The 24,786-nt window shown below is 43.6% G+C and overlaps 1 protein-coding gene across 4 annotated transcripts in view; it reads left to right on the forward strand.

Moving 5' to 3' along the window:
* The first annotated feature begins 3,623 nt into the window (after window positions 1-3,623).
* Window positions 3,624-24,786, forward strand: part of SH3PXD2A (SH3 and PX domains 2A) — a 260,873-nt gene continuing 239,710 nt past the window's right edge. Inside the window, exons 1-4 of one of the 4 annotated variants that reach the window (XM_083505057.1) lie at window positions 3,624-3,710; window positions 5,479-5,628; window positions 5,799-5,926; window positions 9,462-9,733. In XM_083505057.1, the coding sequence (XP_083361183.1) occupies window positions 9,662-9,733 (72 nt within the window). In that variant the 5' untranslated portion in view covers window positions 3,624-3,710; window positions 5,479-5,628; window positions 5,799-5,926; window positions 9,462-9,661. Of the gene's footprint in view, window positions 3,711-5,478; window positions 5,629-5,798; window positions 5,927-8,406; window positions 9,734-24,786 lie in introns of those variants that run through there. The other 3 variants (XM_083505058.1, XM_083505059.1, XM_083505062.1) reach the window with 3 other exon arrangements.

A 24,786-nucleotide genomic window follows, 5' to 3' on the forward strand; every position in this document is an offset into this window, starting at 1 on the left:
ATCAGATGGGGGTGGAAAGAATCCCAGCTTAAAACAAGATCTCGTTTCTTCCTTCCAGCTCCCAAACCCCAGGACTGTTGTACCCAAACCCCGGGGTACCAACCCCATGGACTCTAGTAGGGTGCCAAATCGCCAGGGTGAAAGCCAGCCTTGCATGGTAGAACTGCCACCATACCCCTGTTGGTCCCCCAACCTGGGCCAGCGGAAACTCAAGCTGTTTCTGGACTTCTCTGGAATTCTCAAAGAAAGGAGTCAACCTACTTTTCTGCTTTTTGAACCCCAAGACTACAAATTACTTAGCAGGGGATTTTTTTTGCTGTAAAATTTAAAAAATCTGCCCTATCCTCTTACCTATATTATCTTGATGCCAGGAGAAATGTCTTTTTACATCTTAGTTAGCAATGGAATGTGTTTTCTTGATGCCCTATATTTTAAAGTGTCCTTGCAGGGGAACAAATCGGAGTCTCGTGGAATTAAATAGATGTATTATCTCATGGCTCCACTAACATAATATCCGTAGGGTAGACCTCAGATCTCCTAGCTCAGAACTTCCAAGTTCTGATTTGTTCGTCTTGTACTATTGTCTCAGGAAGCATGGCAGAACAGGACCTGCTAGTATGTGTCTAGCCACAGTGTGGTGCTGTTGAAGCAAACTTGAGCATGAGCTGGAACTTGCAACTGTGTCCCTCAAATACTGTACACAGATTTATTGAATGGATTAACAAGCTATTAACATTGAATTTGGCTAATAATAATAATAATAACCCAGAGAGGGGCACTGCTTGGAGAAGTGATCAAGAAACCAAGCTATGAAATTCAAGGAGGACTAGAAAGAACTAGCAAAGTCACTGTTACTAAAGCATATTCAAACAAACATAAGAAGAGCCTGCTGGATCAGGCCAATGGCACATCTAATCCAGAATCCTAATCTCACAGTGGCCAACTAGATGCCCGTGGGAAACCCACAAGCAGCACCCAAGCACAAGAGCACGCTCCTCTCCTGCAGTTTCCAGCAACTTTTATTCAGAAGCTTTACTGCCTCCCACTATGGAGGCAGAGCATAGCCATCACAGCTAGTAACCATTCATAGCTTTATCCTCCATGAATTTGTCCAAAACTTAAATCCACCCAAGTTAGTGGCCATTACTGCCTCCTGTGGGAGTGCGTTTAAATATGTGCAGTGTTGTATTAAGTTGCACTTAAGTTGTATTAAGGCAAGCAGATAAGCCAGGTTCAGAAGCTTGGCTGAGGTTAGTCTCCAAGGCAGGTACAATGTGACTCAAGAGCTTCAAGCAATGGCATGTAAAAACATGGAGGAAAGGTGTATTATGCCATTTCTCTTCCGGTAGTTTGGACACCTCAAGAACAGGACGTGAAGCTCAAGGACACTACTTTTTTGCTTTTGCAACACTAGACTTCTACAACACCTCTGAGCCCAGCAGCACCTCTGCATGCAGAATGTATTCAAATTACGTAGCATATTTTTCAGAATGCTTCACAAAGGCTTGGGGTTTTATTCACTTAGTCGAAATTTTGAGTCACTTTATCTTATGAAGCTCAGCACTTGTTGGAATATCTTAATCATGCAGAAACCATTACTATGGGACAAGTGTGTTCTTGCTGTCCTTATATGGCATACTGTAGAGTTAGTGCAGGACTGGGGACTGGGCATGAAAAATACTTCCTTATAGCGGTGATCTCTGTTGATTGGGGCACCCAGTATTAGTGAATCAGAATTTTTTCTAGTCTTTGAGCTTCTTTTGACTAAATCAAGATTCTTGCATGTCTAGCATTGCAATTGTGGCAGTCATAGATAACACAGCAGCGGAGTAAGAGGGAAGAAGGAAATGGGAAATTGTGATTTCTACAGAAGACATCTCATGCCAAGGTAGAAAGCATTCTGTCAAGGTTATGGATAATGCTATCTCTTATTGCATAGCAGAGCCTAACTCCCAGTCGTGTATTATCAGATGAATGGGATTAGAGCCTTTTTGTCATAGTGAGTCAGAGTTTCATTTCCTAGCCGGAGTGCATTTTAAATAATGATCTATGAACATATACACCTTGGCAAGGTACTTGACATGTTCCAGTTCCATTAATGGGTTTAGCAAAAGAAAAAGTTGCTGGCCTCATATGGAAATGATCTGACCATCATTGGCTGGTTTGTATAAAGACACGCACACAAACACACATGAGTTTGAAAATCATTGGTTGACAGGTGCTGTTATCCTGAACGTGTTGTGTTATGCTGGTTTTGCTGATACAGAGTGTGTTTATCTGTCCCTTTCACTCCCTCTGCACAATAAGGAGGCTTCAAAATGTCTGGACAAAAATAGCCACTTTGAAAGTAGCACAGTGAAGGCCTGGTTGTCCTTGTTTGTTTTCTTTCAGCTATTTCCTGATCAAGTTCTCAATTTACAAGTCAAGAAGTTTCAGGCTGCCAGCATTGCAAAGACCACCTGAAATATAGAAAGAAGGGGGCATAGGCACACAATAGATGCTTGTGATCAGAATGGAGCTTGGATAAACCAGCACATTCCCTCCCATGGGTTGCCCTCATTTACAAATGTTTTGTTTTTCTTCCCTTACAATAATATAAGCAGTTTCCTCCTGCAGTGAGCAGTTGAGATGTACCTTAGCGTTTACAATTGGAACATGGTGGCTAGCCTTCCTCTCTAAAGCTCTGTGCATTGGATCTCTTGACCGGTTTTCAGTTCACTCATCAATAAATTCTACCAATATTTTCAAAGGTGGTGGGGGAAAGTGCATTGTTACCCTTAATGTATCTTTCTCCCACATGCAAAGATGTCCACACACTAGAGGAACTTTGAAAAAGGGGATAGAGTGTCAGGGAAGAGTTAGAAGTTTTCAGTTTATCAGAGAGAGAAAGCATTCCCCAAGGGGGGGAGGAGAGCAGTGAATCTAATAGAAGGGAGCAAGAGGAACAACAGGGAGGGACCGGCTGTTCACAGCAAAGGCAAGAGTTAAGTTCTAGCTCAGATTCGGAAGGGGGGAGATACAGGCCAGCTCTAGCCAGGAGGTTAGAAAAAAGAGCGGGAAAACGAAGGGAAAGGCGCCTTCGCCATTTTGAGGGTGACTGGTCACGGAGAAGCAGAGCTCAGAAGGTATCTGAAATAAGTGACTCTGAGGAATAATAGTTAAGAACCGTTTATAAGAATGTTTTGTTAATACGCAATAAAAAGTTTTATAAAAGAACAAGAAGCGTTTGTGTGGTGATCTGAAGAGGACAACGACCAGTCCTGACAGAATACCTTCTGCTCTGTGCCTCTTCACTATAAGTAAAGAAGGAGAAGCCAAAATGGAGGGAGCTGTGGCGCCAGTTGGGCAAGGAGAAACCCCCGCGCTCCAGCTAACATTACAGGACTTATGGCAACAGAACTTACAGTTGAAAAGTCAAGTCGACGTACTATCGGCAGCATTGGGAGAACATAGAACCATGCTGCAAGCGACGTGTGGAGATAGAGTGAGTAAAACATTTACTGTACGTCCACGTAGCTTCAAGGGAGAAAGCTCTGAATACATAATACATAGAGGTGCTCATCTTACAGAGCATCACAATAACTTTGTAAGGATAGCAAAATATATATATATATATTCCCATTTCTTGTTATTCCTCCCCTATTTTACAGATGAAGAGGTCAGATTCATCAGATTCAATTTCAAAGAGATGAGATCTCACTGCATTTAAAGTAAGCTCTAGCCTAGCCTTCCCTTCAAAGCAAATCCTGGGTTTACCTTAGACCCAAGGTTCATATGCGTGTCTTGTTTTTGTTTTGTTAAACTAAGGTAGCCACCTCTTTCTCTGTTCTCATTGGGGGTGGTCAAATTCTTAGGTCTGGTTTGGATATCTGGGGTTTCCTCTTGATCCATAGTTTGTGCTTTTAAAATAATGTTATAGGAACATGATTATTTTTTTTTTGCAGGGGGGCTGAACATTGTGTAACTGTGAAAGTAACCTAATTGGTTAATACAAGGCATCAAGGAAAACACTGAATTATTTTCAGAAACTGGGGATAGATACACATTCCTATGTTTTCATGTGATTGTTCCCTCTATCAACTGATCACCTATCTGAGCCAACTGACACACGAGTTATTGTGATGCACTAATCAATGAGAAGGAACCTCACCTATGCTAAGAATCCTGTGAATATCACATAAAACCTAGTGTGGAAATCTATTGTATATGTCCCAGGGTGATCCATAAGACAGCAGCAGCCTCCAGTTTTAGTATAAAGCATTTCCCTCAACCTTTACAATTTTTTAATGTATACTGTAGTGGTTTGTGACTAGTGCTGTGCTTAACATCTGCCTTCCAATTTTCTGCCTTTTTATCTAGACATATTGCAATTTCTGTACCCTTTTTATGAGTGCAGGGTGTTACATTGTTGCAAGGTGACTCGAGGTGTGTTTTTCTTTCCAGTAAACTGTTATCCAACACATTGCAGCCTCCCTGGATGCCCACAGTTCCTGATCGGGGGGAAATGCATAGGAGGGTGTCTTCCACTGAGCTTGAACTGAAGCTTGGGCACCTGGGAAGTCTGTAGAGTGCGGACCACTGATTATTTTGTTGAATTAAAAAAAGGACAATCACAAACATCCCTTGACCACCTCAAAAGCATAGGGATAAAAAACTTGCACCCTACCCACAAGAATTTCACAAGCTTTCTCTCCCCTTAGATACCTTTCAAACACAATTTCTTTTCTAATTGAAGAAAAATGTGGGAGAAAATTTTGGTATGACCCCCCTCTTTATTTGCACAACTCTCTGTAGTGCTTTTCACCAAAAGCATTCCAAAGGAGCCATCTACATAAAAATCAGTGTCTTGAAGTCTGTTTACGCAGGGTTTGAATATAGGCCATGTAATCATTTTCTCCCCGCAGAAATTATTCTATGTGTGATTATCACTGTTGCTAGTTGTATATCCTTGTTTGTAATTTGCCATAGTAATTCGGCTGTTGGCAGTGATACTTGCTACATATTTCCTATGTAGGGTGGGATTCCACCCTATTGCTAATTGCCATTTTCTGCAATGCACTTGCACCCAACAGCGTATGTTACTGATGCTGTCATCCCATGAAGTAAGGACTGCTCGTGCCATTATTTGATTTAATGTTGTGGTGGTTTGCTTTTTTATTGCTTTGTTTATATTTCATGTTAAATATTTTATTGGGTTACAAAAGTACATACATGGTCTCTATTTTCAGATCATAAAGTCCTTTCTACAGATCAGTTATATTCAATGTGAGACATGAATGTTTTATACAGTATAAGGGTTTATTTTTCATGTTGCCCCCCATTCTGGGATTGATTTAATGAAGAGTGGGTTTAAAGTCACCTAATTAAAGAAAATTACATTTGCACTCAGGGAAATGGCTCCCACAAAGTCAGTCTTGAGTTTCTGTATATTCCAAAAGATATTGTAATATTTTAATCTATATGCGTGACTCCTTCCAGAAACCATGAATGGCAAGATTCCAGAATACAGCGGAGTTCTGTGGCAGTCATTGGGCATGTCTAATTAGCATCAACTGGAACACTTTACTTATTTGCACACACAGTATACTCACTGATATGTATCATAGAAGTCCCAAGTGCCCATAAAAGGTAAATATAAAGTTGATAGTGGATAGAGTGGAGTTCGACATCACAGTACCCAATAGATGCAAACTGACCTATTATTTGGGTGCTCCTGGTAGAATTAGCATGATTGTTGAGCTTGCTCCTGTGAATCATGCACCTTGAGCATCATAACTCTTATTTGTCTTTTGTTCCAGGCTAAACATGCCCATCTCCTCCAAACTCTCCTCCTCAGACGCCAAGTCCCTCACCATCTTTGACACCCTTCTCTGGACATGGCCAAGTTTGTTGGTATCCTCCTTAGACTGGACACAGTTGATGTGAGGTATGACCAAAGCAGAATAGAGTGGTGCCATTGCTTTTCATGCTTTTGTTGACACAGCTTAAATTGTAGTCAACTTTTTAGCTGTTGCCAAGGACGTTAGGTCTTTAAAAGGATTCAAAGCACAGGTCCATGACATAGATTTGCACAAAAGTTTTATTTCCTAAGTTATATACATGTATGTAATTTTAGGTCTACTTTCAGAGGGAAGGGAAAGGGCAGAAGACCTGAAGTGTGCAAAAGACCCAGGGCTCAGCTCCCCCAGATCACCTAACAATGCCCTAGACTTGCATAGCATTGCTAGCTCATGTAGAGACAGTAGCTTACTAAAAGCCCTTGTTCCTTTTTTCTGATCTTATTGCTGTGAAGCCAAGTGTCACCAGTCTTACACTTGTGCACCTGATTATTTTGGTAATTTTACCTTTTGGAGCTAAAACGGCAAATTCCTTTTTCTGCTATTGTAAGTTAATTTCACCTGCTCAGCATGATATGCAAGAGTTGGTCATCTTTTTTTTATGCAGACAACATATTATTCCTTAGCACTTCAGTCCTAGTAACATTGTGCCCTGCTTGAGATTTTTTCATTCTCTTGCAAGCACAACTCATTATCGACGTCTGAGCTACAGTGGCAGCTGTTCCATTAGGATGAATGTGGCACTGCCTCACCAGCCTAAGTCTGCCCTCAGCCAGCCCTCCCCTACCCATCTGCCTGCCTTCTAACTTAACAACTAGTCTAGGGGGTGGCATTGCCTGTCAGCTTCCTCCTCCTTGGTCTCGGTGTTGCCCTTGCAGAACTCAACAGGGAGGAGGATAAAATTGAAATTAGGTATCACTACCTCCATTGGCTCTGGCTCCACCTGCTGCTGGCCTCCCTACCTTCTGCCCTACCAGCCCCACTGGGCACCAGCCACTAACGATGATAAAGACAATAAGATTGATTTGGGTGTGGGCGCAGAACTAACACATGCTATGCCTTCTGAAAAAACCAAGCAAAACATGAAAATCCTAAAGTAGCCTTTTTTTCTGTTCTCAAGTACAAGACACCGCAGCACTGAAAGTTACTTTGGCTATCTTGCAGCCAGCTTGTTACTGAATAGCTAGCAGGTTGATATCAGAATAAAGAGTATATGGCAATTAGACATGAATCCCCTTTATCACTACCTGTGGTCTTCAGAGGGCTGTCTCATTCTGTTGGGCAGCCTCATCTGAAATCCACAAGGAATACATATTGAGATTCCAGTTGCTTTATACAAGGGGTGTTGTTGTTTAGTCGTTTAGTCGTGTCCGACTCTTCGTGACCCCATGGACCAGAGCACGCCAGGCACTCCTGTCTTCCACTGCTTCCCGCAGTTTGGTCAGACTCATGCTGGTAGCTTCGAGAACACTGTCCAACCATATCGTCCTCTCTCGTCCCCTTCTCCTTGTGCCCTCCATCTTTCCCAACATTCCAGGGAGTCTTCTCTTCTCGTGAGGTGGCCAAAGTATTGGAGCCTCAGCTTTGGGATCTTTCCTTCCAGTGAGCACTCAGGACTGATTTCCCTAAAAATGGATAGGTTTGATCTTCTTGCAGTCCATGGGACTCTCAAGAGTCTCCTCCAGCACCATAATTCAAAAGCATCAATTCTTTGGCAATCAGCCTTCTTTATGGTCCAGCTCTCACTTCCATACATCACTATTGGGAAAAGCATAGTTAAAACTATGCGGACCTTTCTTGGCAAGGTGATGTCTCTGCTTTTTAACATGCTGTCTAGGTTTGTCATTGCTTTTCTCCCGAGAAGCAGGCGTCTTTTAATTTCGTGACTGCTATTCACCATCTGCAGTGATCATGGAACCCAAGAAATTAAAATCTCTCACTGCCTCCATTTCCCCCCCTTCTATTTGCCAGGAGGTGATGGGACCAGTGGCCATGATCTTAGTTTTTTTGATGTTGGGCTTCAGACCATATTTATACAAGGGGTTGTTGTTGTTGTTTAGTTGTTTAGTCGTGTCCGACTCTTCGTGACCCCATGGACCAGAGCACGCCAGACACTCCTGTCTTCCACTGCCTCCCGCAGTTATACAAGGGGTAGAGGGGTGCAAATCAAGCAATGAGCAAGTTAAATAGTCCATGTTAGGAATGTGAATTAACATGCAAGTAAAGGTGGAAGTTTCGAAAGCAGTAGGATGGCACCTTGTAGGTCTCCTTCCAGCAACACCTGCCGCTAAGCTGGTGCCAAACATATTGCTCTGCTTCCGTTTGGACCACATTAGAGAGACTGAGACAGGGGTCTTGTCATTTGAACAGCCCAGGACCTCCATACACACTGCCCAGCCTTGCACCCCAGGGAGGTCACATTGGTGCTGCTAACTTTGACTTCACCCCTGGAGGCTCCCGGGACAGTTGGATGCCAGCAACAAGGGAGGGGGGATTGGGGGGGGCAGTGGCAATACAGGCCCACCTGCAGACCCCTATTAGGGCTGCTAACCTAACCACCTCTAATAGGAGTAGTCCCCAAAGAATTCAGTCGGGTTTACTCCCAGGTAAATGAGAGTTGATTGCACCCTAATCTCTTCCGCTCGCCTGCCTCCAGCCCAAGAACAGCAGTCCCCAAAGGGAGCCGGTTGTTCCGTCTTCTTAAAGAAATCTGTTATCTCCTCTGCCTTTCTTTTCTCGCCCGTCCCCGGGGAACTTCTCCCCACCCCGCAGCGGCTCGCAAAGTCATTATTTCTGAAGGGGGTGGAGCCGCCTGGGCCAAGCTTCGTCGGCCGCCCAGCGCCCCCTCGGGGCTTGGGCGTGGAGAGGTGATCGCCCACTCCCCTTTCGGATCTCCTGTCCGGGGGAAGACCGGGCCCCCTCCTCCCCTCCGCGGGCGGCAAGCAGAGCCCAGCCCTCCTGCCTCCCGACCGGCCGCCCCCTCCTCCTCCTCCTCCTCCTCCAGCCCCTCGCCTTGTTCCGCGCGGAGTGCAGATCGCGGCAGCAGGAGGCGAAGCCGAGAAGGCAGGGGAAGGGAGCTTCGCGCCCAGCCGCTCGCTCGCCTCTGCCCGAGCCGGCCCGCCGCCTTCTGCCTGCCTCCTCCTTCCTTCCTTCCCCCGGGGCGGCTGCAGCAGCTGCACCAAGGAGCGTTGCCAAGGATCCGCCGCTGTTGGGCACGAAGCGGGGGCCGAAGAGAACCGCTCAGCGGCGACTCGGGTGTAGGGACGAGGGAAAAGGAGGCAGGCAGGCATATAGACACACGAGCACGCGGGACACCGCGCCGGGGATCCGTACAGGGACTGCAAAACTTGATCCGCCTTTAGGAGGGGGAAGGGGGGACTGAATAGAGACTCCCTCCCATCCATATAAACGCAGCCTTGGACCAGAAGGAATCCCCCTTAGTCCCACCAGAGCCGAGCTCTTGTGAAAGTGGCCGAAGACCATTTCTGCCCTTTCCTCTCTCCCAGGGCCAAGGGGAGGATCGTAAGCGGTGTGACCAGGCTCTCCAAGATTGGTGCATACATACATACATACATACATACATACATACATATATATACTTAAGGACATCTCCTTCTGTTGAAGCTTGGGGAAGTTTTGCTTCTCTTCTGGTGCCAGCAACGAAGAAAAGAAAAAAAGGGAGAGAGAGAGAAGGGAAGGCACCAGCTTCCTAGGAAATCCTTCTTGAGCGCCAAGGAGCCATCCTGAAAGAATAAGCACACTCATCATAATACAAGGATACATCTGGACTCTGTTTGCATTTCCTGGTTTTCCTGGGGACGAAGATGCTGTCCTACAGCGTGCTGGATGCTAATGTGGTGGACGTGGAAAAAAGGCGAAACCCATCCAAGCATTATGTGAGTACATAGATGGGGGCTGAATAATGCTTGCATGGGAGGGGGGTGCCATTAATGTCCAGTTTTGCCAAGGCAAGGCTGCATGTCCTGGCAATGGGTGTCATCCCTGAAGCATTTTACAAGGCTGGCTGTTTGGGTTTGCAAAGAGCCAGAGAAATGATTTGGAAAGTGAAGTGGGTGGGATAGGGTTTCTGAGTGTGTGCTGTGTCCCACTGATGAACTTTATGAAGCACCTTTACCACCAAGGAAGAAGGTGAGCATAGGGGTTTTTGCAAGCATTTCAGTTTGGCGCAATCGTGTCTCTTGGGTGCAGTGTTGTGTAACATAGCCTATATAAGGACACTGTTTGGAACAGGCTGCACCTTCCCAGGTGGTCTGAAAAGCACACAGGATGAGTATATGGGTGTTGTTTTGTTTTTAAAGAGCTCTTCTCGTTCAGTTTGAAATCAGTTTTGCAGTCTGTTTTAAATAATCCTGCTGCAAACAAAGTTCCTCTGCCACATCCTTGCTCATTTTTTATGAGCATTGGTAGCATGCTAGGATTTGGGTGGAGTGTTTGGTGCAGGACAGACATGAACTAGACTAGATGATGCTTAGCTCCTCTCCAGCCCTGAGTCTATAATGGCAGTCCCAGTTTATTCATGCACAAGAATGTTGCCCTCTGGTCAAATTGGCTGACCATTTTTTGCCCTTTCCGTGGAGCAGGAGGCACATGTTGTGTTATTTTGAGCCATCTGGGCTTGTCTGACCCAACTTATTATTTTGACCTGGATGCACATTTGGCAGGGGTGTCCCTCAGTTCCTCATAAACATTCAGTTCTGCTATTCTGGAAGACTGCTTACATTCTCCTGCCCCTGACCTGAGCCTTAGAGGGCTTTTGCACATTGGAGCAAAGGGTAGACTTGCAACTTTCCTATCTTCCCATTAATGTAGGGACGTCCACATGATGCCCTCCCCATTCCAGTGTTGCCCTGAACCTTCCATCCTTTTAATACAGGTGTTTTTTTAAATCCTTGGAAAGTCTGAAATGATCAGGATGGAGAAACACCTGCATGTAGTGGGGAGAGGTCCAGGAAAACATTGGGATGGGGATGAAGTCTTGTGGGTGCTAATGGGGTGTTAATGGGGAGACTGGTAGGTGCAAATCCAAGCCCGCAGAAAGACAGTGGTTAGGGCATTTCTTCCCAAAGCATTTTGGAATAGCTGTTTAAGGACCTTGAATTTTTCCTAGGTGGGTGTCCCATTTTCTCTGTTAGGCTTTATTGGCAAAATTTGTTGCTTGACTTTCTCATTAGAGATCCAAGGCAGTGACCGTACATGAACCCTCGGTTTCTTCTCTTTAGCTGAGCCAGCTCAATCAATGTGCAGTGCTGGTTGTGCTCCTGTGCGGTGCAGGCCAGGACACGGACATAGTCACTGCAGGACAAACCTCAGTGAAAAGATCCAAAGAGGATGAAAATGTTAGTCACTACGACATGGGACTAACTGAGGGCCATATATGCTTTCAGATCTAGTGGCCCCAATATTTGAAGGTACCAAGGGTGGTAAATCTGTTATCCTATCCTTGCCAGTAGGTAAGGGCTATATATTTTAGGTTAATTCTCATAGGGTGATATTCTGCTAATCAGTGCAAGGATTTATGGGCAGTAGGACTTTCATGTTTTCCCAACCCTGTGCTCTCCCAACAGCCTCCCAAAATCTTCTCCAGAGGGTTGGGGGAACCCCTAGAACAGATTTAGGAGACATGCTGGGGGGGGGGGAGAGATGCAAGCAGAATTAATTTCACGGATGAAACAATTGCCTTAATGCCATGTTGCACTCCACCTATAATATTTTCATGGAGCTCCAAACTCTGTTTTGGATGTGGGCGAAATGTTTTGCTGGAGCTGTATACTATTTTGCTGATGTTCCATACCTACAATTTCCCACCAGCTTTGACTACTGAACACAAGCTGGTAACTGAGCACCAGAGAATAGCTTTCCCCTTCCAACTGTTCACTGACAGGTATCAAGGGAATTTGATTAATCCTACAGATATCAACACTAAACTTTGTCATGTTGTCATCATCCATTTTGAACAGAAGTGAAATAGTAGATGAGGTAAGGAGTAATCACAGCCTTGGAGAAGGACAGAAAGGCAGGAGTTCTTGCATCAGTCCTCTACCTGACAGCCAAGTCATGCACAAGAGTGGATATAAAGAGCATTATTAGTATTGGCATCTTTCTCCATATTTCTGCCAAGGACCCTGTAGAAGTAGCCTATCAGATGTGCAGCTTGCTTTTTGTGAATTCAACCTTAAATGACATTATTTTTTCACAAGGTTCAGTTTGCCAAGTTAACCAGGATCTACTTGTAATCTTGTCCATTTTAAAGCTCAGCTTTGCTCCAGACAGCAAAATGTGTTGGGCTGGTATTACCACCAGTGTTTCAGCAGACGTTCTCTTAAATTGAAAACTGCTGGTGTAAGGGAAGGGCTTTTCTGATTATTAGGCTTAAAAGTATATCTAGCCAAGCATTCTGCTTCACACATTGACTAACCAGAAAACCCACTAACCACACAGCCTGAAGGCCATAGCTGGCTCCTCCTATTGTGCTTCCCCGGTAGACTGCCATTAAATTTGAAGGTTCTATTAGTCTTGGCAAATCACTACTGGTAGAGTTATTCTCCATGAATATAGCTGATCTCTCCTTAAAACAATTGAAGCCAGTGGCTATCACCTGTCTACTCCTTGCTCTAAGAATTAAAATGCATAACATATTCAGCAGTTATGATACAAGATGCAATGCCAGCCATAGAAGTGAACAATTGAGGACAAAGGGTGGTATTATGTCATACAGTTGTTCAGTTCTTTGGTAGTTTGTGCCATAGACAGTGAGTATTGTGGGTGATATTCACATAGAATCATAGAGTTGGAAGAGACCACAAGGGCCATCGAGTCCAACCCCCTGCCAAGCAGGAAACACCAGCAGAGCACTCCTGACATATGGTTGTCAAGCCTCTGCTTAAAGACCTCCAGAGAAGGAGACTCCACCACACTCCTTGGCAGCAAATTCCACTGTCGAACAGCTCTTACTCTCAGGAAGTTCTTCCTAATGTTTAGGTGGAATCTTCTTTCTTGTAGTTTGGATCCATTGCTCCGTGTCCGCTTCTCTGGAGCAGCAGAAAACAACTTTTCTCCCTCCTCTATGTGACATCCTTTTATATATTTGAACATGGCTATCATATCTGGGTATAACTGTGAGACAGTTCTGTGTCACGCTGGGTGCTATCAGGTTGTGTTCTTATCTACACTTACCTGGAAGTAAGCATGTTAATACTCAGTTGGACTGACTTTTAAAATGTTTACAGTTTGAGATCCTTCAAAGCAAGTATTTTTCATGTGTAAAACAAGCAAACAACCCTCAGTTATAGAGACTGAGTAACTGAATCTAGATCAGGGGTTGCTAATGCAAACCCTGTGGGTGCTAGTGTGCTCTGCCAGTACCACCTATGACACCTGCAAAAGATTGTAGTAAATGTTCCTTCAGAAATCAGCACTACACCAGAGACTTATTTGCTCTTCCTGCTCAGTTTGTTTGCACTAGTTCTGCTTCTCCTGTATTGGAGACACTCCCTTAAACATGTCCACATCTTGTTGGTGCCTTGATTAGACACCCACCCTCCCATTTTGAGGAGAGGTGCAAAGAGCTACTCTGTAAGTGATAATGGTGGATGATGTGGCAGCCCTTTGTGTTATGCCATACCCCCATGGCATCATTTTGTGACTGGTGTTCGTGGCACCTTCTCAAATTCCAAAGGTGCCCACTCGCCAAAAATGTCGGTGATGCCTGCTAGACTTGTATGCTATACTTTTTTTTTAAAAAAAGCAACATTTGAATATTAAAGTCAAATTCTCTTGTTAATAAATGCAAATTAGATAGAAATGCTTGATTAAATTACATGCATTTTTCAGTTGTTACCAAGTGGTTTTCATAATTTGGATTTTAATTCCAGTGTTTGAGGTCTGGGTAAAAAAAAAAAAGTGGGACCTAGGAAAATAAGAGTGCAGAATTGTATTCATCTTTTAAATATTTCCGTGTAACCATGAGGACCAGAAACTTGATCTTTTAGCAAAATGAAATGTTTCGTTTTCAAAATTCCATGGCAGCAGAAAGATTCTGATTTAGTACTTACACAGATTGCTAGACTACTGCCAGTCAGAATGGGGTTGTGCAATACTAACATGAGATTTGCTGTGTTCTGTTGAAAAATGTTCCTTGCTTCTAGATGAATTAATGAACACTGCAATGACTTAATTAGGGCTTCTGATCCTCTTTCCCCCCCATTCCAACTCTCTGGAGGATGCTCTTTGATTTCCCAGACTCAGGTTCTCTGATATATCAAATCGATATTGGCTGACTGGACTCATCTAAGAGTGCTTTCATTTGCAATGTTTAACCTGATCTTCCAGATGTGTATTGAGAATGGGTGATCAAAACCCATCCACAGCCTCAGGCCAAATGCATGTACATGTATGCCTTTTCCTCCTTTCTGTGCATTAGTGCTGGCTAAGTGAATCCAGCTGCCATTATGATATTGTTCCTTTCAGGCCTTTTTCATGTGCTTTATTCAGTCTGGTTTTAAATATCTCACTGTTGCAATGTGCAAAGCTTGATTTTTTTATTTTTGCCAGTGTGGGGAAAATAAATGGTCTATGGCATTTTTCACCCAAGGTCAACATAGCAAAAGGGTTACTTTCATCTTGTTGATTGCCAGCTCTTATCTCTCACTTTCTCTTAGATGTTCGAAACCATACAGGGAGGAGCATACTTGGTTAAATATTTGCCAGTGTGATTCAGCAATACCTAACAAAACTATACACTGAGCTCCATGATTCCAGGAGATACAGGAGACATCTCCAACCCTAACATATCCTAAGTATGTGTAACTTAACTGCATTTGTTCACATTCATCCTTTGCCTGTTCTATAGCCACTTACCTCTTTTCTCTCTCCATTGTCAAACTTTAGATTCTAATCTCTCTGAGACAGGTCGTTTCCCTATTGGACTGGATCCAAAGATCCATTATAAGAACTCTTTTTGTGGAACACACCTACTCACCGAAGTGGGGCAGTCTCCCCTAAACTGCTTTGTAAGGATGGAGGTGAGGGAGGCTGCAGCAAGGGGGGGGGGACTTCAGAAAATTGCCTCCTCTCTTCCTATGAGCCTCTGACAGATCTCAAATCCTCTCATTCACAGAAGGGGTCCTTCTGTGAATGGAACGTGTATCCAGCCTGATGATGGCATTGAATGAAAACAATAATATACCTTGAAAAATAAAGTAACAAGTCAACACAGACTAGATGTTAACCTAAATACAAACACACACAAGATTTATGCATGCATGCTGCTTTCATTTTTGCTGTGCGTGTGTGAAAGGCTTGTATACTGTAAATATTGGGTTGCATCCAGACACGCTTAGAAACACTGAGCTGTATCCAGTACTATTCCAGCAAGGTTCCTCTGGTGCAGCAGGACTTTCATTTTCTCACCTCCCTACACCAGTATGCCCCCCAACTGCTCTGAAGGGTCCAAAGGAAAAGAATAGGAAGTTTCATTGTACCCATGGAAGTTAGAAGGAACTTCCATGGGTACAATGGAACTTCAGTGGAGCTACAGTGTTGGATATGGCCCACTGAAATCAATGGGACTTAAATTAGTCATGACCTACTTAGGTCCCATTGGCTATCATAAGTCCCACTTATTTCAGTGGGTCTGCTCATAATTAGAGACTTAGTCCGGATTCAGCTCACTGCCAGTAAATATGAAGCCTGTCTGAAGGAGACGTTGATGCATAGAGAGAACACAAGCTGCGTTCCCCAGCTCAGAACTGCTTCTTCATGTGATTATTATCATCCCTCCCAAGGCTACCTCTGTCTATGACAGAGAGAAATAAAACTTCTTTTTCTACAAACAAAATTTGAAGAAAATGTGGGGACACCCCTCCCCCCCCCACTTTGTTTGGTAATGACATTAAATGTTCTTAATTAAGGCAAATTTAAATAACCCCTACAATGGTGCCCAACCTTTCTGTCTTTTGTCTCATATGAATGCATGTTAGTTGCAGATATATTGATTGGCCAGGACATGGGATTTTTTGCCCTGGTGTTTTTAAACCTTCATTGTTTTGCGGCAACTGAAAACTAAAGCCAACAATTTTATCTCTCTTTTTCTTCCCTAGCTTAATGACTAAAAGAAATGATACATTTCAATCTCATGTCACAACTCTTGAGTGATATCATTTGCAATCTAAAATTGTATTTCCTATTAGGTAATGATGAAACCGGCTTCAATAATGGCATTTGGTGCTCAGATGTATAGGCTGTCTTGGGAGGAAACAGCTGGCTTTTACACATTGCATAGGCTGTTTCTTTGTCAACAACCATTTTTATGTCGCTTCCTCTTCACGACCCAGTGTCCATTCAAAAGGAAACAGTTCACAGTTGGAAAGCAGGATTGCTGGAAAGCACTTAGCAATGCTGTGTTGAATGTGTGTGTAATCAAGTGCTTTGATGTGTCTCCGCAGAGCTGACTTCTTGTTTTTAGCCTCAGGCATCAATTATGTGTGAGCATAGGAAGCTGCCTAATAGTGAGTCAGACCTTGTGTCCATCTAGCTCAATACTGTCAATTGTCAGCAGCTTTTTTTTCATGGTAACAGAACAGGTCTTTCCCAGCTCAACTGTTCATAGAATTATAGAGTTGGAAGGAACCCCAAGGGTCATCTAGCACAGCCCCCTGCAATACAGGAATCTCAACTGTAGTATCCATGACAGATGACCACCCAACCTCTGTATAAAAACCTCCAAGGAAGGAGAGTCCACCACCTTCCGAGGGAGTCCATTCCATGGTTGAACAGCTCTTACCATCAAAAAGTTCTTCCTGATGTTTAGTCAGAAACTCCTTTCTTAAACCTGAAGCCATTGGTTAAGTTCCTAGTCTCTGGAGCTGGAGAAAACTTCCCTGGATCTGGTCACTGTGTTCTGTTGGTGCAGACTAGAATAGCATTAGCTTTTTTTGCTGCTGCATCACACTGTTGATTCATGTTAAGCTTGTGGTCTGCTAACACCTCTAGATCCTTTTCACATGCACAGCTGGCAAGCCAGGTGTCCCCATTTTATATTTGTGCAGCTGGTCTTCCTGTCTAAGTGTAGAACCTGACATTTGTCCCTATTGAAATTCATTTTGTTTGCGCCTAGTTCTCCAGTTCATTAAAGGTCATTTTGAATCCTGATTCTGTAAGCAGGGATGGAGATCTAAAGCGCAGAGATGAAGAACAACCTCTGGTTGTCCAAGTGTAGTTAGACTACATCTCCCTTCATCCTCTACCCCTGGCCATGCTGGCTCTAGCTGTTGGGAAATGGAGTCCCAACAACATCTTGAAAGCTATAGGTTCTCCACCTCTGAACTAGAGAAGTAGAACAGGGTGCAGTAGGCTTATCAAGACAAATGTAAGTTGTTACAAGACTGGAGCCAGGCTGTTCCCCAAAGAATAACAATTCCTATTAAATGGAAAAAAGGATCCTGAAAAAGACCTCGGAGAGTGACACAGTTTCTACAGTCATAAGGCACAGTACAGTGATAAAGGGAAGTATGTTTAAATTTCATTTATTTGATTTCAGTTAAAGAGAATGAAGCCTTAAGGCTGCAGTTCTAACCCTGCTTACCTGGGAGGAAGCCCAATTCAGAATGACTTACCAGGGTGGAAACAATTACACACCATTGCCCCCAAAAGCAGGTTGTGGAGGCGATATGTAGCAAACATAGATTACTATTGTCACATAGTTGGATGAGTCAGGTTGGCCAGATGCAAAGGAGGAAAGGGCTTCTGCATTTTTAATGGTTTTGCAAAAGAGGGAGTTTCACCAAGCAGAGCTTGCATGACAACCCACACTTGATTAAACTCCCTCTTCTATGCACCTATTAAAGCTATAGGGCTCCTGTCCTCATCTGGTCACCGTAATATAAGATGACAAAATTGTTAAAATAACTTACTCTTTCTTTCTAACGCAATGATGCCCCGCCCCAAACCCAACTAAAGTTCTGTTCAGATCTGAACTGTAGTTACCATGGTTTCCTGATCATCCATATTTTATAGAACTCACTTCCTTAGGCTTATAATGGTGATCAGTTAGATAAGCTATTTATTAAACCATGAACACAGGAATCTATCTGAGAGCAAAGATAGTGAAATAAAATCCTTTGTTTAGCTTGTATCAAATGTTTTGTTCAGTGCTTCAGCTCTCGCTCTAGAAATCTGATACTTCAGAGAATGAATTTTTAAAGAAAAAGCCAAGAATACCCTAGGGGGATATTTCTTTTAAAAATTGGACCTTGAGTGTCTCTGACATGTGATACATCTCCATTCTTCTACCTGGAAAATGTATAAGGTGAATGTAGATTTTGAACTTGCAGATAAACTTTTAAAAATCATCTTTGCTGTATACAGAGTTAGAAAGTGGAATTGGTTACGATTATATTGTCTTTCTCTTGGAACATGGGAACCTTTTTTTTTTTTTGGAATGGCAATAATAAAAGAATGCATTTGTAGTTGCACTCTGCTTAGTGTAAATGTTTAGCTTTAATGTTAAACAAAGTTATAATAAGCCAGAACATTTTTTCCTAAGTGAGTGCTTCCTTCTAGACTGGCATGGAGAAATATTATGGTGAGGCACAAACAGCTTGGGAGTAGAGAATGAAACCACTTTTAAATTACAGTGGTACCTCGGGTTACATACGCTTCAGGTTACATACACTTCAGGTTACAGACTCTGCTAACCCAGAAATAGTACCTCGGGTTAAGAACTTTGCTTCAGGATGAGAACAGAAATCGCGCTGTGGCGGCACAGCAGCAGCGGGAGGCCCCATTAGCTAAAGTGGTCTTCAGGTTAAGAACAGTTTCAGGTTAAGAATGGACCTCCACTACAAATTAAGTACGTAACCAGAGGTACCACTGTACACTCTTGTCGCCTGTCCCCCTTTTTAAATCTCTGCTGGAGTTTTTCCACCCGGATCTTGGCATCCAGGGAATTCTTTTTTATACTGTTATTTTTTCTTGCACCCACACCCATTTTTCATAATAAATCCAAAACACCTCCAAGTACTATTTACATCAGGATCACTATAAAACAGTTGAGCACCCTCCCTCTAGCCTGAACCCAGTTCTGTTCAAGGTGTCTCAATACAGCATTTAGTTTTGGTTTGGCAAACTTTTCCCAGGAGGCTTTTGTTAAGCTTTTCCGTTGCTATAAATAAAGAAAACAGCCTTTAGTGCAAAATGTGGGCAATGTTTAGCACAAGAGGCCTGGGAACACAAAATGGATGACCTCACGCTAGGAGTCTTCCATTGACAACGACTACGAGCTGAGCTGGCTTCTAAGCCAGGCTTGTGGTAAAAGTAAGGCATGCTGCTTTCGTACAAGCAAGGGAGTCTGAACATCTGGAAATGTGGCTGTGAAAATGTCGCATAACATTTTCTAGCAAGCCAAAAGATTACAAGTTGTTATCACTGGGGTAGGGCCAGACCCTGCTGGAGCCCATCCAGGAGTCTGATGTCACTATCAAAGACGTCAGCTACAGTACTTTCCCATGTCATCTCTGTCACTCTTGCCTTCATGCTACTCCTCAGAAGATCTTGAAACACGTTGGTGACCGCCAGGCAAAAATAGTTCATCAGGACCAGGCTTTTTTCACATTCTGCGCTGGAACCAAACCTCAGGATCTGCTTTTTTAACCAAGCTCCAAAACTGCTGGTGTATCAGCACGTGCGCACACATCAGTTAAACTAACAAGTGATTGTGTCTCTGCTTTCTTCTGCCCCTTTGCTAAGTTATCTAAGAATTTCAGTATTGGTGATTTCAGCTACTATGCATAAAACAAATTTCTAGACGGGGATGGTGACTAAGTCATAGTCAACGTATTTATATACTGTGTTTCACACAAATACTGCATTTTCTTAAAAAAATACATCTGTGTTCAAAGTGGTTCATGAACAAATCAGAATAGTCTAAATAAAGTAGTACAATATGGATGCGTATTAAAAGCATATCACTGCAACACAATAGAACAAAACCCAGCAATTTAACAGCTCATTTACCATACAGCAAAATATAACAGAGCATAAAGCTCATTTATCGTCAAACATCCAAAAATAGCACCAAACCTGGTGACGTTAGCAACCGCCCCCCCCTACCCAAACTCAATCTTCAAGGCCAGAAACTCTCCTGTAAGGAAAGGTTGCAGCCTTTGAGACATTTTAGTTTAGAGAGTAAGGAGAGTAAGAGGGGACATCATATAAGTTTATAACCTTATTCATGGCATAGAGAGAATGGATAGAGAAGAGTTTTTCTTCCTCTCCCATTTGTTGAGTGTTGGAAGATTCGGGACAGATAAAAAGAAGTACTTCGTCATGCAGTGCATGGTTGCTGTTGTTTAGTCGTTTAGTCGTGTCCGACTCTTCGTGACCCCATGGACCAGAGCACGCCAGGCACTTCTGTCTTCCACTGCCTCCTGCAGTTTAGTCAAACTCATGCTGGTAGCTTCGAGAACACTATCCAACCATCTTGTCCTCTGTCGTCCCCTTCTCCATGTGCCCAACATCAGGGTCTTTTCCAGGGAGTCTTCTCTTCTCATGAGGTGGCCAAAGTATTGGAGCTTCATGATCTGTCCTTCCAGTGAGCACTCAGGGCTGATTTCCTTAAGAATGGATAGGTTTGATCTTCTCGCAGTCCATGGGACTCTCAAGAGTCTCCTCCAGCAGTGCATGGTAGAAGTATACCAATTACCAATTGCTAGGAACCACAGAAGGAGAGAAGGCTGTTGTGCTCAGACCCTGCTTCGGGGTTTCCTACAGGCATTTGGCTGGCCTCTGTGAGAACAGGATGCTGGATTAATGACCTGATCCAGCAGGAATACCAAGCAGTTGCCCCAAGCCAACAGTAGGGGCAAACACACTTATCTCCCTGCTTTATTGTTGTAGCAAATGTCTAGGTTATTCGTTTATTTTAAATTGTACAATATATCCCAGCTTATAGCCCAAAAGCAGCTTAGCTCTTTCTTTCTTTCTTTCTTTCTTTCTTTCTTTCTTTCTTTCTTTCCTCACCTTGTTAACTTGCTTAGTGTGGTGTAGTGGTTAAGAGCGGTAGTCTCGTCCACATGCAGCTGCTGGGTGACCTTGGGCCAGTCACACTTCTTTGAAGTCTCTCAGCCCCACTCACCTCACAGAGTGTTTGTTGTGGGGGAGGAAGGGAAAGGAGATTGTTAGCTGCTTTGAAACTCCTTAGGGTAGTGATAATGCGGGATATCAAATCCAAACTCCTCTTCTTCTTATCCTTCCCTTTTTATCAAGCTACATTCTACATTCATATTTTTGCATAATGAACACAGATGTTTAAATGTATCACGTGCACATCATTTTCTCGGCCTACTATCCATCTGTTACAGAAGGCCCTTGCTTACAGAATCAAGCTCAATGCAATAATAAATAATTCAGGTAGTCCAGAGAATGCGGCAGTACTTCTGTGCACCAGAGACGCATCCATAGTCACGTACATGTTTCTTTCTCTTAAAAAAAAAGTGTCTTCCATATGAGATCTTGACGCAAAGAAGCAAGGCTGTGACTTACTGATGAATATGTTTTTCTTTGTGCCTTGCGAGTGACGTACATACAACCAGACTTTCATCAGGATACCTGACCACCAGAGCCCTTTAGTATGTGGGAGTTTGGGGGGCAGGTGCCAGGGGTGTTAGAAAATATGAATGTGTCGATTTCCTAGGGTAAAATAAGAGGAGGGGTGGGGAGGGTAGGAAGTTTGTGAGCCCAAGGCTCACTAATGTAACACTAAATCATGGTTTGGCATTACAAGTCAACTGACAGTGTGAAAGTTTGCAGTACCAATGCAGTATTAAACTTAAATGTGAATTTTGCTCCAGTTCTTCTAATGGCAAAGAACTGAAATAGACTGACAGAGCAAACCTCCGTATATCACTGTAGAAATAATATGTTTGTGATTGTGGAGGTTTTCTGCAACTTTTGAATTTAATCCTGCACAGTTTGCTTGTTTGAACAGGCTGTTTAATTGTACAACTTGTTAATTCATATTGATATGGCTGCCGCTGATACTGAATCAGAGAGTCAATGCTTATAGCTTTTTGTATCTGTGTTATACTGAGACAGGCTATGAGTTCATCAAATCTAGTGTACCTCTGCAGCAGCTCTCCAAGGTATCAAGCGGAGATTTTACCTCTTGCAGGGCTTGCACTTGTCCTATGCCTAGAAAGCAAAGGTCCAAGTGGTTTTCTGCTTGAGCCACTCTTTTCCCAGGGAAAATCCACTCTTTAGTGCTAAATCAGAGCAAACCCAAATTGCTGTTTGCTCCAATTGAGTGCTAAAGCGCTGCGACAAAAGGAAGTGTGGTAAGCCCTTACTTGATGCTCTTTATTAAATGTAAATGCCAGATCTGGGAGATATATGCAGATCCAGATTCCTAAATCTGCACCTAGTCATCACAAAACAAATGTTTGACGGTATGAAAGCAACACAAAGTAACACCAGCAGAAGTTCACTCAGACCCAAATAAAACCGCAACATAAATTTCAAAAGCCAAATTTCCCTGGCAGATCACAACATACCTCTTAAAAAAGAATTTCCCCACTTTTAACAGCCTCGAGTCCATGTCGGGGGGAAAGGTGGAGTATAAATAAATATATAACAACAGCAGCAACTAGTATTAAATATGTGTATATATGTAATGTGCTTGGCCACTGCGCTATGGACTTCTTTGTTCTTCAACACTTTTGTTCAATCTCTGAGAAGCACCTAAGGAGCATCAGATTCTGGCTACTGCCTGGCTTCTAGTTAGCTGCAGTATCTTATCAGGTTTGGGATTACCCATCCAGCCCCTGGAAAGAACAATATAAACAATAACTCAGTGAAGTTCCTCTTGCCATTTCTTGAGACAACAGATGGGAATTAGCAGGAGGGGCAGAGGTGATTGCCAGGAGCTACTGTTTACTTTAGCAATTATGATTGCCAAGTTTCCCCAGGACTGTATAACTCCAAACGTAAAAGTCTATTATGCCGGTTACTCTTCAAGTGCCTGCATGGTACCACAGGGAGCATTAAAACATATGAGCAAGCAGTTGTTGTTAGAATATCCTGCATTTTGAAAGGCAGCCAGAGCCATCTTAACCAGGATCTCAATCTATTCCCACTTATCATTGTTTGTATAGCACTTTCAATATGCAAAATGTTTTGTAATCTTGCTTGTGTTTGCCCTATAATAGCTTTGTAAGGGAGGTGATGATGGGCAGAGCAATTCTATCCTCTTGTTGCCCAGAGACTGGAGATATGCTGCTGCTGCTATGCTAACAGAACAGCTGCTGTATCCAATGTGTGCTCAGCTTGGGAGGTGAAAAACAAAGATGCAGTCAATCAAGAGGACCTCTGTCTGAATGATTAGTCTGGCTCCTCTATGGGCCATCTAGACTCTGGCAACCCATTTGACTCATCCCACCACCTTCTGTTTTGCTTGATAGGCCAGCATCCCAGCAGGACACATTGCTCCTCTTTGTTCTTTTTATCCTCATCCCAGACAGTTGCTTCATATACCAGCAGCAGCTACTACCACCCTGCTTTCACATGCCAAGAGGCCTGTTCTTTGACATTGCAGCAGGGGTGCTAACCTGTGGCCCTCCAGATGCTGCTGGACTAGAACTCCCATCAGCCCCAGCCAGCATAGCTAATAGTCAGGGGTGCTGGGAATTGTAGTTGAGCAACTGGTTCTCCACCACTGCAGTACAGAATGCCAGAGTGAGCAGAGAGGATGGGCCAACTCTAAACAGCACAGCAAGCTCCCTGCCTGTCCCCTGTCCCCTTTCCTGTGAAGTCAGATCCTGCTTGGGTGGAAGGGGAAAGGGATCCCTATCTACCAATCCTTAACAAGAACGGAATAACACATGCCAATTTTTAGTGGAGAGAAACTAGAGCTGGAGGAAATCCTGAAAGAGAAAGCCACATGTTGTGGAGTTGCCAATCACTTTCCCCAGCAGGGCTCCTGTGCCTTGAACTCACCAGGTAGCAGAGTGGCATGTATAAAGGTAAAGGGACCCCTGACTGCTAAGTCCAGTCACGGATGACTCTGGGGTTTGTGGCGCTCATCTCGCATTACTGGCCGAGGGAGCCAGTGTACAGCTTCCGGGTCATATGGCCAGCATGACTAAGCCACTTTCTGGCGAACCAGCGCAGGGCACAGATACGCCGTTTCCCTTCCCACCAGAGTGGTACCTATTTATCTACTAGCACTTTGATGTGCTTTTGAACTGCTATGTTTGCAGGAGCTGGGACTGAGCAATGGGAGCTCACCCTGTCACGGGGATTCAAACCGCTGACCTTCTGATCGGCAAGTCCTAGGCTCTGTGGTTTAACCCACAGCGCCACTCGTGTCCTTCATTATACCAGCTCCACGCTAAGAACACTTCATGTGTTGCATAGCTGTCCATCATGGAGCTTGCAAGAGCACAGGGGCATGTCTGGAACAAGAAGGTTAACAACTCTATAGAGAAACAGCCAGAAAGCAATGTGGTTTCTGAACTTGTTCTTCATGGAACAATATATGGAGCAGCTCCTGCAACTCTTGCAGCCAATGGAAAGTAAGAATCAGCATGCACACTAGGTGTTTGCGAGAAAGGGAGAAGTGTGAGCGATACTGCCTGGGTGTTTGTGCCTGGCTAGACTTCAGTGACTGCTTTTCCCTTTGAAGTTGCAATGGAACTTTGTGTGTACAGTTGCTGCATCCAGAATGTGATGCAAAGCAATAGAGAAAGCGAAAAGGTGTAAATGCTTTACAGCTTAATCAGACAATCAGGAATTTAGATAAATTGAATCACTATTTATATACAGTGGTACCTTGGGTTACAGATGCTTCAGGTTACAGACGCTTCAGGTTACAGACTCCGCTAACCCAGAAATAGTGCCTCGGGTTAAGAACTTTGCTTCAGGATGAGAACAGAAATCG

The sequence above is a fragment of the Podarcis liolepis genome (genome assembly GCF_965112155.1).
Source record: "Podarcis liolepis genome assembly, chromosome: 5".
Classification (NCBI taxonomy): Eukaryota; Metazoa; Chordata; class Lepidosauria; order Squamata; family Lacertidae; genus Podarcis; species Podarcis liolepis.